This window comes from Ahaetulla prasina, chromosome 3 (genome assembly GCF_028640845.1).
Source record: "Ahaetulla prasina isolate Xishuangbanna chromosome 3, ASM2864084v1, whole genome shotgun sequence".
Classification (NCBI taxonomy): domain Eukaryota; kingdom Metazoa; phylum Chordata; class Lepidosauria; order Squamata; family Colubridae; genus Ahaetulla; species Ahaetulla prasina.
The window spans coordinates 225,308,206-225,324,679 of NC_080541.1; the positions used below are offsets into that span (position 1 = coordinate 225,308,206).

General features: G+C 45.6%; 1 protein-coding gene across 5 annotated transcripts in view; it reads right to left on the reverse strand.

The window, feature by feature from the left end:
- Positions 1-16,474, reverse strand: part of TPD52L2 (TPD52 like 2) — a 46,036-nt gene that overhangs the window by 27,202 nt on the left and 2,360 nt on the right. For 2 of the 5 annotated variants that reach the window (XM_058178040.1, XM_058178036.1), the window contains exons 2-4: positions 11,209-11,372; positions 5,514-5,662; positions 1,157-1,216 (exon numbers count right to left, since the gene is read on the reverse strand). In XM_058178040.1, coding sequence (XP_058034023.1) covers positions 1,157-1,216; positions 5,514-5,662; positions 11,209-11,372 — 373 coding nt within the window. The remainder of the gene's footprint in view (positions 1-1,156; positions 1,217-5,513; positions 5,663-11,208; positions 11,373-16,474) is intronic. The other 3 variants (XM_058178041.1, XM_058178039.1, XM_058178037.1) reach the window with 2 other exon arrangements.

Consider the following 16,474-nt stretch of genomic DNA (forward strand, 5'->3'; position numbering starts at 1 on the left):
CTCCTGGAGCTGATCCAGGGAGGCCGGTGCTTCTGAGGTAAGTCCTGATGGCCCTTCCCCCTCACTGTCCAAATCACTTTCTGGCAGCAGGCCTGGCTCCAAGGCACTTTCGGGCATGGGGCCAGATTCGGGGGCAGGAGCCACAACAGCCATGAAGACGAACCTATGGCATTCATGCCAATGGTGCCACACAGAGCCCCCTCTGTCAGCACGCACGCCATCGCCAGTTCTTCTGGTTTCCAGCCTTGTCTTCTCAAGCGCCAGAATGCCAGAAAATGGCCTGAAAATGGCCCAAAAACCAGGCCATTTTCAGACCGTTTTTTGGGCCAAAACCGGCCCCAAAAATGGCCAAAAAACAGGCATGTGTATGCCAGCCAGCTGGTCTTTGGGTTTCCGGTGCACGCACCTACACGCGTGTTCCAGTTTGGGCACTCGGTGCCGAAAAGGTTCCCCATCACTGATCCAGAGTCTACTTCAATTTTTAAAAAAAGTTTGTAAAAAAGCAAGCTTAAAACTACCTTCTCCTACCTGGAGCTGTCAAGGTGTGGCTAAGCATTCTGGGAAAAGATGCTGGAAGGGACCAAACTAAACACAACCAGGTTAGAAGAATTTTAGCATGGAATCATGTCAAAGATTGAAACCAAATATTTAAGTCTTGCAAGGAGCCACACTTTTAAAAAAAAATACAAGTAGTCCTCGACTTACAATCACAATTGAGCCTGAAATTTATGTGGTGAAGCCAATTAACGATGATGCAAGAAAGGTCGCAACGTGTGGCCAAACTCACTTAACGACCGTCTCGCTTAGCAACGGAAATGTTGGTTTCAAGTGCGATTTGTCGTTTCCACAATTGTGGAAGCCACCTCTATCCCGCTTCGCTCGCGGAGCAAAAGAGGACAGGGGAATCTCACCGAAATAAATAACGACTTTTGTTTTCCTGTGGGATGTGCTGAGGGGAATTTTCCCTTTCTTGGCGTCAGGAAACCCGAGGGAACCTCGCCAGGTATTTAGCATCCAACAAGGCCAAGAAAATGCGTTTCCCAGCGAAGAAAAAGTCTGAAAGTTAAGAAGCGAAAGGCCCCGATGAGGGCTGAGAGGGCGACAGAGCCAGGAAAAAGAAGAAGAAAGCAGGGCGTGCAAGGTGGAAGGAACTCACAAATCCGACTGGGTGACTTTCTCATTCCACTCGCCGAGTTTCTCAGAGGTTTTCACATAGCTGGGAGGGGAAAAAAACCTGGGGATCACATTTGGTGGTTTGTTTGTTTTTTTAAATGAGGACTAGGAACTTGTGGAGAAGGGGGGAAATAATCCCAAGAGGAAGAATAGAAGAACAGAGGGGGAAGGGATCCTAGGTCAACTTTGGCAATTCTAAGATGTGTGGACTTCAACTCCCAGAATTCCCTAGCCAGCTAGCCAGCAAGTAGCTGAGATTGAGAAATGCTGCTTTGAAGTGGCCTGGCATGGTCCCCCCACCCCAAAAATCATCTTCTTCTTCATCATCATCATCATGTGGGAGCTCCATCACTTCAGACTTTCAAGAAGAGATTGGACTGCCATTTGTCAGAAATGGTGTTGAGGTCTCCTGCTGGGGGGGAGGGGGGCTGGACTAGATGACCTACAAGGTCCCTTCCAACTCTGTTAATCTTTTCTCAGCTCATTCAGGATCCTGGGAAAAAAAGAAGGGGGCCTTTAATGAACCATAGAGAGCCTGTTTGGCTGGGGAATTCTGGGAGTTGAAGTCCACGCTTCTTACGCAGAATTGCCAAGGTTGAGAAATACCGTCTTAGATGAAGATGATGTTCATCTTCTGGTGAAGAAGACCAGGTGAATGTATTATCCGTGAAGTCGCCAACAGAGCAACGTAATAGCAGAGTTGGAAGGGACCTTGGAGGTCTTCTAGTCCAATCCCAAACCCACCCAACCCCGCTCAGGCAGGACACCCTATTACCGTTTCAGGCAGATGGCTGTCCAATTTCTTTCTAAAAATCTCCAGCGATGGATGTCTGTGGAGATTCCCAGTCAGCTAGGTCAGTGATGGCTAAACCCTTTTGCCATCATGTGCCAGGAGGGTCGGGGTGGGGGTTTCACGCACATGTGCCCATACCCATAATTCTATGCGCCCCGTCCCCGTGCATGCGCGCGTGGCTCCCCCCGCTCCTGGCACGTGATGGCCCGGTAGACCCGTTTTTCTCTCACATGTGGCCTCCAGAGCCTTTCTAGGAGTCTGGGAAGGGCAAAAATGGCCTTCCCCAATTCCCCGGAGCTCCTCCGGGGGCCGAAAACTTTGCCAACTTCCGGTGGGACTGGAAGGCCCATTTTTTGCTGTCTCCAGCCTCCAGACCCTCTCTAGGAGTCTGGGGAGGGCTTCTCCCACCACCCTCCGAGGCCCTCCGGCGGCAGGAAACAGCCTGTTTCCCTACTTCTAGTGGGCCCAGAAGGCCCGAAAATCACCTGACCGGCGTGCGCATACGTGCCAGAGCTGAGCTCGCGTGTCCACTGATATGGCTACGTGTGCCACCTGTGGCACGCGTGCCATAGGTTCGCCATCACGGATCTAGGTCGTGGTTGTCCCAAAAGTGCTTTTCCAAAAAGGCAACTGGACTTTCTTGGTTTTTATCTTGAAGACGTTTTCCTTCTCATCCGAGCAGCTTCTTTAGTTCAGTCAGAGCTGAAGAAGCTTCTCGGGTGAGAAGTGAAATGTCTTCAAGGGAAGGGGAAAAAACAACAACAAGAAAGTCCAGTCGTCTTTTGGAATGACAATCGTGATGGAATACCCACAACCTCCCAGATTCTGTTCCACTGATTAATGTTCCTGACTGTCGGGGGAAAAGAAAAATGGCTGGAAGGGAACACAGATCTGGATTACTTTCCTGAGAGAAAAGACAACACAGCACTCGCAAGGTTTGGCACCCTTGGGGCTATCTCAAGTCCCCAAAGCACACCTCATGTTGTCACCTGTGCAGAGTCCAACTGCAATTTATTATCAATCGAATGAACAATACCAAAAAATGGGCCAGTTTTGTCTGGTCCTTGGGTGATCACCAGAGATGGTATTCGGCTGGCTTTTTACTGGTTCAAGCAAACCGGTAGCAGAGATCGCGAATTGCCATCCTATTTAGGCAGGTTTTCGAAGCTGGGTGCATGCGCTTTGCTCACTCGTGCGCCTTCTGCGCATGCTCAGAAGGCTGAGTGCATGTGCAGAAAGCGAGCATGCGTGCGGCGAACTGCTGATATGAATATTGGAAACCCACCATTGGTGAGCACCCTCCAAGGAGAGGCATAACATTTTGGACGTGGCTAATACTGATAGATACGTAGATGATCTCACCTCCACCCTGTTTTCCACTCTTTTCATATTCCTTTTAATGTTTTCCCTTTTAATGCCTGATGTTTTAATTCTCTCATGGTTTTATTTGGTTATTTATGGCACTGTGAGCTGCCCAGAGTTCTTTGGGGGGACGAGATGGGCACCACACAAGTTTGATGAACAAATACATTGAAAATTTCATAACGCAATAAATGAAATTATTGAATAAATGAAATTTAATAAATAAATGAAATTTAATAAATAAATGAAATTTAATAAATGAAATTTAATGAATAAATGAAATTTAATAACTCAAATGAAATTTAATAACTCAATAAAGGAAATTTAATAAAGGAAATTTAATAAATAAAAAGATTCAATAAATAAATGCAATTTAAGAAATGAAATCCAATAGATGAAATTTAATGAATCGAATAAATAAAATTCAATAGATGAAATTGAATAAATGAAATCCAATAAATAATTAAAATAAATGAAATTCAATAAAAATGAAATTCAATAAATAAATGAAATTCAATAAAAGAAACTCAAATGAAATTTAATAAATAAAATTCAATAAATAAATGAATTTTAATAAATAAATGAAATTTAATAAATGAATTTTAATAGATAAGAGAAATTTAATCTCAATAAATGAAATTTAATAAATAAATAAATAAAGGAAATGTAATAAATAAAAAGAAATTCAATAAATAAATGCAATTTAAGAAATAAAATTAAACAAATATATGAAATTTAATAAATGAAATCCAATAAATAAAATTTAATGAATTGAATAAGTGAAATTCAATAGATGAAATTGAATAAATGAAATTGAATAAATAAATGAAATCCAACAAAAAATGAAATCCAATAAATAAATGAAATTCAATAAATGAAACGCAAATGAAATTTAATAAATAAAATTCAATAAATAAATGAATTTTAATAAATATATAAGTGAAATTTAATAAATGAAATGTAGTAAATAAATAAATAAATGCTCAAAATCACAGGGCTTTCTTTAGCACCAATCCCTGCGATTGAAAGAATCCTCTCTCCCAGATACACAGGCCTTCCAGAGCTGGGAGGCCTCCGGATACACTAGGACTACAATTCCCAGGATGCCAAGTGGTTCTAAGGCTCCTGGAGGGAGCCACGCTGGGCAAGACCCTGTATGCCCCAAAGAGCAGGGGAAGCCCGACTCAGGGGCACATCCAAATTGGAAGCCAATTGCCCAAGGACCACAGATGCAACGGGCTTCACAGATATAACATGAGGCAAATGGAAGGAAAGTGCAGACAATCCTTAACTTACGACCGTTAACACAACCTGCCCATCATGGTCATAAAATGAGACCGATCACGTGACCGGCTCAATATTAAAACCCTTTTTGGGGTGGTAGTTAACCAAATGCTGAGGTTGTTACACGAACCAACAAGTTTGTTATGGATGTCGCTTCCCTGAAATGGGAAATAAATGCTGTCGTGTGGTGAAACCGTCATAAAATGAGATCATGCGACTACGGGATGCTGCTAACGGGTGCAAATGTGGCCTGGTTGCAGAGTGCCTGAAGTTTGGTCACATGAGTGTGTGTGTGTGTGTGTTTCCAACTTCTGTAACTTCAAATACAGGTAGTCTTCGACTTACAACAGTTCGTTTAGTGACCAAAGTTAGAACACCATTGAAAAAAGTGACTTATGACCCCTTTTTCACACTTATGACAGCATCCCCATGGTCTGACGATCAAAATTCGGACGCGTGGCCACTGGATCATATTTATGACGGTCACCGTGTCCCGGGGATCACGCGATCCCCCTTTTGCGACCTTCTGGCAAGCAAAATCCATGGGGAAAGCCAAATTCACTTACCAACCACGTGAATAATTTTAACAAATGCGGCGATCCGCTTAACAACCGTGGGCGGGAAAGGTTGTTAAAATGGGGCAAAACCTCACTTAACAAATTGTTTTCGCTCGGCAGCCAATTTGGGGCTTCGTTGCGGTTGTAACTCGAAGACCACCGCCTAGCCTCAAGGTAGGCCCGTGGAAACTTTGGATACTTGCTAAGCGGCTAGTCGTAAGTCGAGGACTACCTGCGCCATCTCCTTTTTTTTTTTTGCTGCGCTGCAAGGTTACGTCTTTCGGTGTTTTGTCTCCTAACTGTGTGCGACAACATACAGGATCACAAAAGAAGGGAACACCTACGCGTTTGAAACCTGGACGTCATGCCAGCTCTTGGATAGGTTTTGCTTCAGGTCATCCAAGGGAGTCAAGCCCAGCTTTCTTTTCAGCTCTCCACAGTGTCTCTCCTTGGCCGCCAACACCTGGCGCAACGTCCCAATCTCCTCTTCCACCTACATAGTTGGGAGGAAAAAAAGTCCAAATTAGGCAAGAACGAGTAGAAGACAAATGTAATGGGTCAGGAACTGGGGCCTGGCTAGTCTAGTGAAGAGAAGGACCAGGGGAGACATGAGAGCATCTTCCAATATTTGAGGGGCTGCCACAGAGAGGAGGGAGGGGGTCACGTTATTTTCTAAAGCACCTGAAGGCCAGACAAGAAATAATGGATGGAAACTGACCAAGGAGAGATTCAACCTGGAAATAAGGAGACATTTTCTGACACTGAGAACCATCAACCGATGGAACAGGAGTTGCCTTCGGAAGTTGTGGGACCTTCATCACGTGAGACTTTCAAGAAGAGACTGGACTGCCATCTGTCAGAAATGGTGGAGGGTCTCCTGCTTGGGTTGAGGGTTGGACTAGATTGGGGTCTCCAACCATGGCAACTTTAAGACTTGTGGACTTCAACTCCCAGAATTCCTCAGCCAGCAAAGCTGGCTGAGGGATTCTGGGAGTTGAAATCCACAAGTCTTAAAGTTGCCATGGTTGGAGACCCCTGGACTAGATGACCTAGAAGTTCCTTCCATGTTCTGTTCTGTTCTGTTCTGTTCTGTACTACAGGGAAGACATGCTGCCTCAGGAATGGATCAGGTAAGAGAGGCAGGAGCCCAGAGTCACTTACCGGTCAGAGGAAGAAACTTAAGAAAGGGACAACTCTGATGGATCAAGCAGTTAAAAGGGACAGCGGGAAGTCTGTACCTGCAGACTCGCGCGTACAGGTAGTTCTCGACTTATGACAACGGAGCCCCAAATTTCCATTGCTAAGCAAGGCCGTCGTTACGTTTTCCCCTATTTCGGGACCTTTTGTTAAGTGAATCACTGCAGCGGTTCAGTGAATCAATTCAGTCGTTAAGTGACTCTGGTTTCCTCAAGGACTGGGCTGGTCGGAATTTCATTGGGAGAGTCACAAATAGCGATCACGTGACACCCCCCCCCCAGGACAGGGACAGTTGCCACGCGCCCAAATTTTGATCACGTGACCACGGGAATCGTAAAAGGGTCAGGTGAAAAACTGTCGAGAGTCACCTTTTTTTTAATGCTGCTTTAAATTAGAATGGTCACTAAATGAATGTTCTACTGTACAATACAGTAGAACCGTGATAGGGGACCTATATCACGTGTGCTGGAAGTGGCACGCAGAGCCATTTCTCCGGGCATGCCAGCCGTTGCCCATTGCTCTTCCAAGTTCCGGCGCACTGGTCTTTGCGTGCGCAGGAGCGCCAGAAACTGAAAGACTAGGTGACCAGCGCTTACGCATACCCCAAAAACCAGAAGCTAAGCTTTCCGACATGCACATGCGCTCCTGGGAACTGTTCTTCCAGTTTCCAGCGCTCCCGCGCATGCACATCGAGAAGCTGCTCTTCTGTTTTCCAGCGCTCCCCGACATGCGCGCCAGGGGTGAAATGCTCCTGGTTCGGACCGGATTGCGCGAATCCCCTCCCACCGCCCATGCCTCGCTGTTCCTCTTCTCTGCCCCTGAAGCTCTTGGTGGTGATATAGCTGCAAACGGCCTTAAATGACTGCCGCGGCGCTTCAAAGGGCCGCACTACAGCTGATCAGTGCTGTAGGCGCCTAGTAGACCGGTGCCTCTATTTTTAAAGAAGGTAGACTGGTGCGCTCCCAAAAAAAAGACAATTAGGAGACCGGTGCCTCTATTTTTAAAGAAGGTAAACCGGTACACTCCCCAAAAAAGGCAAGTAGACCGGTATGGCTCTGCTAGACTAAAGCAAGCCTGGTATGTTTCCTAATTAGAAAAAAGAAATGTTTTGGTCAAAAATCTCACAGTGACTCTGAAAGAATCGAACAGAAATGGGCTGGAAGCCAGATTGGGTGAGGTGCAGCTGCTTTTACATTGTGTGTGAGTCAGTTGTGTTGTGTTGTGTGTGTGTAAAGTGTGAAAGTTGGTTTTCAGTACCTCTTATTGTTTTGTATACTTCGTTTATTATTTTTATTATTTATTGTTATTGGCCATGCCTGACCAGTCATCTGACCACCAAGCCACACCCACCAATTAAGCCACACCCACAGAACCAGTTGGAAAAAAAATTAGATTTCACCCCTGATGCGCAGGCTCCCATTTCCGCACTCGGTGCCGAAAACGTTCGCCCAGCACTGCGGTAGAATATGCTCCTCTAGTCTTGTTTCCTGTCTGCTTTACACTGTCCGCAGTTCACCATAAATGATAAGGAATAAATTCCATATTTTCTTCAAGAAAAGCATCACCTTAACAGGCAACTTTATGGACATATTTAGAACACCAAAACGTCAGATATTTTAGCCCTGCTGGATCGCACAACATGCTTAAACAGGTCAGATCGATTCACCAGCTGCATTCCTCTGTGGGGCCTCTGTGGCTCAGACTGCTAATGCAGTCTGTTATTAACAGCATCTGCCTGCAATTACTGCAGGTTCAAGTCCCACCAGGCCCAAGGTTGACTCAGCCTTCCATCCTTTATAAGATAGGTAAAATGAGGACCCGGATTGTTGGGGGCAATAAGTTGACTTTGTATATAAATATCTCAATATAAATATCTCAATATAAAGATCTCAAATGGACAGCTAACATCAAAAACATCATTAAAAAAGGACAACAAAGAATGTTCTTTCTGCGCCAACTCAGGAAGCTCAAACTGCCCAAGGAGCTGCTGATTCAGTTCTACAGAGGAATTATTGAGTCTGTCATTTGCACCTCTATAACTGTCTGGTTCAGTTCTGCAACCCAACAAGAAAAACACAGACTTCAGAGGATCATTAGAACTGCAGAAAAAATAATCGCTACCAACTTGCCTTCCATTGAGGACCTGTATACTGCACGAATCAAGAAGAGGGCCGTGAAAATATTTGCAGATCCCTCACATCCTGGACATAAACTGTTTCAACTCCTACCCTCAAAACGACGCTATAGAGCACTGCACACCAGAACAACTAGACACAAGAACAGTTTTTTCCCGAAGGCCATCACTCTGCTAAACAAATAATTCCCTCAACACTTTCAGACTATTTACTGAATCTGCATTACTATTAATCGTTTCATAGTTCCCATTACCAATCTCTTTCCACTTATGACTGTATGACTATAACTTGTTGCTGGCAATCCCTATGATTTATATTGATATATTGATCATCAATTGTGTTGTAAATGTTGTACCTTGATGAACGTATCTTTTCTTTTATGTACACTGAGAGCATATGCACCAAGACAAATTCCTTGTGTGTCCAATCACACTTGGCCAATAAAAAAAAAAATTCTATTCTAAATAGAATGAAGACTATTGCTAACATAGTGTAAGCCACCCTGAGTCTTCGGAGAAGGGCGGGATATAAATGCAAATAAATAAAAAAAATAAAATAAAATTCCTGGGACTTCCTGGCCTTGATCAGCATTAAACTTAAAAGTCATTTTAAAAGAGTTTACCTGAAATGCAAATTCAGTTCTTTGGGTTAATTAGTTACCTGAGGGACAGGGCACACCTGTTCGGGAAGCAAGGCACGTTGCATGAATGCAACTGATGTGTTAGGCAGGGTTTCTCAACCTTGTCCATTTTAAAATGGGTGGACTTCCGCTCCCAAAATTCCCCAGCCAGCCAGAGAATTCTGGGAGTTGAAGTCCACCCATCTTAAAAGTTAGCAAGGTTGAAAACACCGCAGTAAACATTTTAAGGTGTGTTTTGAAAATTTAAGATCATTCACAGACTACCACGGAAAATACTTTACTCTATATAACTACGATGAAGAATGTAGCCATTCACAAAATGCCCCTCCGTATATCCTACTTGGGAAATCGTGTTTTTTTTTTAAATCTTTTTACAACCCTGTAATAATCCCTTGCTTCAGAGTGGGGTCAGGGCAATTAAGTGTAGTTGAGCATTTACTGGCTGACTGCCCTTCCTGACGCCTACGTGGAGTTCACAGCAAATATTTTCTTTTTGCACCCTGACAGAGGAACGTCTATCGCTGCCTAGAATTGAACTCTCAGCCTTCTGAGTGGGAGGCGGGCGTCTTCACCTCTAAGCCACCATGCTGCTTTCGGGAAACCTTTAGATAACCTAAGCAAACCTTGCAAATAAAAATGATGCTGCCGAATGGTGTTTTGCAGCATAGCAATTTCCTACCCTGTTGTAAAACAGATGAGGCAGGGAAGATGACTGACAGCTGGGCCCTACAGCATTAGAGCTCCAGATCCCTAAATGTCCCGGTGTTTACCTTCTGCCTGGAGAATTCTGGGAGTTGAAGTCCACACCTCCAAATGCTGGCGAAGTTGAGAAATACTGGTCTAGCTTACCTAATAATGGCTGTAGGAACATTATCAACGAAGCCAGAGAGTATTCTAAAAATTATGAAGTGACTCATGCAAAGCGCTTGAATAAAAAATAAATTGCTTAGGAGTGGGGGAAAGTAGAAGAGATAAGCCTAAATGTTTAGTTTATTGATCAGAGTTTTATCTCATCTTTATTGCTTTTACAAATAACTAAAGGTTGGCAAACATAAATAACACTCTTTCTTCCTCCGGTTTTCCCCACAACAACCCTGTGAGGCGAGTTGGGTTGAGAGGGAATGACTGGCCCAAATTCATCCAGCCAGCTTTCATGCCATACCAGAATTAGAACTCACCATCTCCTGGGGATTGGCCCAAATTCACCCACCAACTTTCATGTCTAATCCAGAACTAGAACTCACCATCTCCTGGGGATTGGCTTAAAATTACCCTGCCGGCTTTCATGCCTAATCCAGGACTAGAACTCACCCTCTCCTGGCGATTAGCCCAAAGTCACCCAGCTGGCTTTCATGCCTAAACCATGACTAGATCTTATCGTGGTGATTGGCCCGTTTAGCTGGCTTTCACGTCTAAGGCGGGACTAGAACTCCTTGGTTTCTAGCCTGGGACCTTAACCACTAGACCAGTAATAGTCAACCTGGTCCCTACCGCCCACTAGTGGGCGTTCCAGCTTTCATGGTGGGCGGTAGGGGTTTTGTCCGATACTGAAGCACTTTCCTTTTTTTTTTAATTTGACTTTTTAAAAAACTTTCATAGCGTTATTTAAAAACATTTTCATTAGGTTTTCATAAAATTCCCCGTGACAATTTAAAGTTCTGAAAATATACTATATTTGTATCGCCCGCGTATAAGTTTAGTTCACGTTACGTAAGTGAAACTAAATGGCGCTATAGTGCGACCGCAAACAAAAAGAGCCTCATCCCAGAATAGTTCGTGCATCTCCTCCCACACCAACCAGGTGTAACAGACAAGCAGAGCTGGTAGCCGGCGCCACCCCCAATCCAATCCACGATGCGCGAGAGGCATGAGCAGACGATGATACACGGAGCATTAAGTGGAACCGGTGGGCGGTTAGAAATTTTTACTACTAACAGAGATACAAAAGTGGGCGGTAGGTATAAAAAGGTTGACTACCCCTGCACTACACCAAACTGGCTCCACCACACCGAACGAGATGGTTGAGACTGAGCAAGCATCGAAGAGCGGATGGAAGGCAACTTTTACCTTGGCCAGCTCAGCCCTGAGCTCTTCTTCCTCGGCTTCGGTGAGACCATTGTAGGGCAAGGTCCTCGACGGAGCAGCCATGGCAGAGGCGCTGGGGTTGTCCACGGGCACATCGGTCATGGAATCGGACAGGAGACCTTTGTTGGGAGAGTTAAGGTTGATATCTGTCACGGACAAGAAGCAAAGGGAGGGAAAAGGACAGGCCGAGAAAGGAAAAAAAGGCAAGAGGGTTAGTCAAGCAGAGAAAAGAGGGAGAGAAGAAGTCAAATGAAAGACTGGTCCAGCGGGTTAGTGGCAGGGCACGTGGGTTTCGAGACCCGCAAGCAGCTACCCCCCAGTCGCACACCCCATAAACCAGGGGTCTCCAACCTTGGCCACTTTAAGCCTGGCGGACTTCAACTCCCAGAATTCCCCAGCCAGCAAAGCTGGCTGGGGCATTCTGGGAGTTGAAGTCCTCCAGGCTTAAAGTGGCCAAGGTTGGAGACCCCTGCCATAAACCCACTTCGACAGTAAAGATGCGATATCTGCTTTCACGGCCACACTTGCAATACTGCATCTGGCTTTGGTCACAATATTAAAAAAAAAAGACGTTGAGACTCTAGAGCAGCGGTCACCAGATGGTGGTCCGTGAGAAAATTTTGGAGGTCCATAGAAAAATTATTTGCATTTTTTATATTGCACTAAATCAAGGGTCCTCATACTACGGTCCCTGGGCCGGATATGTGCAATGAATGTTTGTGTTGCTGCAGAGAGTCTCTCCCTTCGGGGTGTTTTGTGTGGGTCGGAGGCGGGCAGAAATTCTGACTTGGGGTCCGCTTCAGCCTCCTGGTGCCGTGGTTTGGTTGAAGGCTGCAGGGAAGCGCCGCTGGTGACAAAGAGCCGGAGAGTTTTGTTCCAGTGGGTCTGCCAGCCTAGAACTGGCTGACCATCTCAGCCCGCTGAGCCTCCAGGCTCCTGGCCTTGCACTCCCTCTGCTTGGAAAACCTATGCTCCTAGTCCTCAGTGAGGTGCTTCTACTGAGCCTCCTTCTCGGTCAGATCCAATTTGCCAACTCTTTCTCGTGGTGGCTGCTTAGCTCTAGCAACTGCTTCCTGTTGAGGCCCTAAGGAGCCCGGGCGGGCAGGAGAGGAGTGGCTGGGAGGGAAGGGCCGAGTAGGGGCCGGCGAGGCACCTCTCAATGTGAGTGACATCGAGTTGGCCACACCCACTCAGTCACATGACCAACCAGTCATGCCCACCCAGCCGGTCATTAGGCAGATCATATTAGTGGTCCGCGGGATTTAAAATTATGAATTTAATGGTCCCTGAGGTCAAATATGCCTTATACACTGTAAGCCGCCCTGAGTCTTCAGAGAAGGGCGGGATATAAATGTAAATAAATAAATAAATAAAAAATAGGTTGGTGACCCCCTGCTCTAGAGCAGGGATCTCCAAACTTGGCAACTTTAAGACTTGTGGACTTTTAAGGCTTTGCTGGCTGAGGAATTCTGGGAGTTGAAGTCCACAAGTCTTAAAGTTGCCAAGTTTGGAGACCCCTGCTCGAGAAAGACTGCAGAATGTCAGGGTTCTAAGGAACACCCCCAACAAAGTAAGAGCAACGAAGACAATTAGGGGCCCGGAGGATAAAACATCATAAAGAACTTTTCCAAAGCACGAGAAACAATGGATGGAACCACCAGAAGCGAAGGATAAGAAGCGACGGATGGAAGCTCACCGAGGAGGGAAGCAACCTAGAACTAAGGAGAAATTTCCTAGCAATGAGAACAGTTCATCAATGGAATGGTCCTTGAGTGGTGCAGACTGCTAAACAGTCTGTTATTAACACAGCTGCTTGCAATTACTGCAGGTTCAAGCTCCACCAGGCCCAAGGTTGACTCAGCCTTCCATCCTTTATAAGGTAGGTAAAATGAGGACCCAGATTGTTGGGGGGGGCAATAAGTTGACTTTGTATATAATATACAAATGGATGAAGACTATTGCTTAACATAGTGTAAGCCGCCCTGAGTCTTCGGAGAAGGGCGGGGTATAAATGTAAATAAATTAAATTAAATTAAATTAAATTTGCCTCCAGGAGTTGTGACTGCTCCAGCCCTGGAGATTTTCAAGAAGAGACCGGACCGTCGTTTCTCTGAAACGGTATAGGATCTCCTGCTTGAGCAGGGAGGGCTGGACTAGAAGACCTCCAGGGTCCCTTCCAACTCTTTGTTATTCAGCACGGGGGATGAGACCTTTAGCAGAGGCTGCGGGCGTGATTTATTCGGTGGGTTGCAGCACAGCCTGGACGCACGGGCATTTTCAACAGCAATTCAAGACAAGCACCCGTTGCCAGGTGGGGTACAAGTCAGGGAGACGTAGTAAACTCGGGTCCTTGGTGCCCTCTGAGTTTCTATTCTTGCAGACGTTTCATTACCAAACTAGGCAACATCATCAGTGCTAGAAGGGAGTGGGGTTTTGCTCTCGTTGCTATGCAGGCAGTTTGCCCTGCCAGTTTTGGTGGGAGTGTTCTCAGTGGTTCCTTGATTAGGCTGTTTATCCTTCGATTGCTTATCTGAGCTAGTACTGCAGGTCCTTAATTGGCGTATCGTTCGCTGCAGGAGCTGGGTACCTAATTGAGCAATGAAACTTGTTTGCAAGGAAACAACCAACTCAGGGAGCACCAAAGATCTCCCAGTTCAACCCCGAGGCACAAATATATATTTATGCATTTGTAAAATTTATTGGCCACCCATCTTACAATTTCCCGCCCCCCCCCCCCATTGGAGACATAGTAAGTGGCACCAGGCTATACCTGCCTGATGGGTGTTTCGTCTTTCTGTGCTTCATAATTCATGCTTACACATGGACATGAAAGGTAGTCCTCGACTTACAGCGGTTCCTTCAGTGACCAAAGTTACAACGGCGCTGAGAAATGTGACTTGTGCCCGTTTTCTACACGTACGACCGTGGCAGCATCCCCAGGGTCATGTGATCAAAATCTGGACACCTGGCAACTAGTTCATATTTATGATGGTTGCATTGCCTTGGGGGGGGGGAAGTCATGGCTGGCTGGGGATTCTGGGAATTGAAGTCCACACAGCTTAAAGGTGCCAAGGTTGAGGAACAGTGGTCTAACTCAGAGGTCTCCAACCTTGGCCACGTTAAGACTTGTGGACTTCAACTCCCAGAATTCCTCAGCCAGCTTTGCTCCACAAGTCTTCAAGTGGCCAAGGTTGGAGACCCCTGGACTGGTATCAGAGCAAATCAAAAAGATTTTTCTCAACTTTTGGGGTCTGAGACAGTTAGGTCAAGGTAAAGGTTCCCCTCGCACATACGTGCTAGTCACTGCCGACCCTAGGGGGGCGATGCTCATCTCCGTTTCAAAGCCGAAGAGCCAGTGCTATCCGAAGATGTCTCCGGGGTCATGTGGCCGGCATGACTCAACGCCAAAGGCGCACGGAACGCTGTTCCCTTCCCACCAAAGGTGGTCCCTATTTTTTCTACTTGCATTTTTACGTGCTTTCGAAACTGCTAGGTTGGCAGAAGCTGGGACAAGTAATGGGAGCTCACCCCGTTGTACGGCAGCACTAGGGATTCGAACCACTGAGCTGCTGACCTTTCGATCAACAAGCTCAACGTCCTGGCCCCTGAGCCCTTGAGACAGTTACTATCTCTTTAATACAGTACACAGACTCTTCGTACAGAGGTGGGCAGAGAACAGCTGCACATTCAATATACACAAGGACACAGAGACGCCCACACCGTCTAAAAACACAGCTGCTACTGTAACAGGAGGAAAAAACCAACCTTAGGCGGCCTTAGAAAACAACTCAAAAGTTGTGTGGAACAGAGGCGTACTTGTCTGGCGGTTTCGCATCCTGCACTTGAAGTCAGCAGTTCCCTAGGATACTTCAAGGGGGTTACAGCTAGTCCTCAACATATGACCAAAAATGAGCCCAAAATTTGTGCTGCTAAGCAAGGCAATTCTTAAGGAAGCACCTCATCCTATAACCCTTTTTTGCTTTTTTTTTAATTTATTTACATTTATATCCTGCCCTTCTCCGAAGACTCAGGGCGGCTTACAGTGTGTAAGGCAATAGTCTCAGTCTATTTGTATATTTACAAAGTCAACTTATTGCCCCCCCAACAATCTGGGTCCTCATTTTACCTACCTTATAAAGGATGGAAGGCTGAGTCAACCTTGGGCCTGGTGGGATTCGAGCCTGCAGTAATTGCAGGCTGCTGTGTTTTAATAACAGGCTATCTTACAGCCTGAGCCACCACGGCCGCTTTGTCGTTAAGTGAATCACTGCAGCTGTTAAGCGAATCATGCAGCCTTTTAAGGAATCTGTTCTCCCCCCCCCGAATTGTTTTTGCTTGTCTGAAGCCTGGGATTTGTAGTTCGTCCATTTTAAAGTGGCTTAAGGTTGATTAAAAAACACAGCTCTAGATTACCTTCTATTTTTCCTTCTTTTTTTTTTCCAATAAGAGAAGAAGCGCTTGGGTTTTAACACACATTGCCTTCCCTGTTTTTGTTCTTTCTGATTAAAAATAACTTTTAAAGAAACAAAGTAAAGGAGGAATTCAGGGGCCGCCAGGAGACCTTTCCTTCCTTGGGGTATATGGGGGAAGAAAGGATATTGACCGCGCAGTTGAACTGGGTTGCAAGATCTACCCCAGGGTTCCTCCGAAATTTGGCCAAAGCCAGATAGGATTGGGTAAAAGGACCGAGGTCTGAATCAGGTATCATATAAATCAGGGGCCTCCAACCATGGCAACTTGAAGACTTGTGGACTTCAATTCCCAGAATTCCTCAGCCAGCTAAGCTAAGCTGGCTGAGGAATTCTGGGAATTGAAGTCCACAAGTCTTCAAGTTGCCAAGGTTGGAGACCCCTGATATAAATCTCTTGCAGAATTCACTGACAAATTGAAAGAGGATGTAGCATCAGTTTAGCTGTGGGCCCTTTCCTTTAAAAAAAAAAAAGGTTAAGAAGCATTGGTTTAAAGCAGTGTAAATATTACTACTGGGTAATGGGATCGACCAAATAAACATTTTTACCCACTTTGGGGTAATTTCACCTGTTTTACACTGGATGTGAAGAAGCTGGAGTGGTCCAGACCCAATTAGATTGTGCCTTGAGAAACAGTGTTTCTCAACTTTTTAAGATGTGTGGACTTCAACTCCCAGAATTCTCCAGCCTGAATAGCTGGTTTTGGGCAATTCTGGGAGTTGAAGTCCACCCATCTTCAACTCACCAAGTTTTTTTTTTTTTTAAAAAAGGCAGCTGTA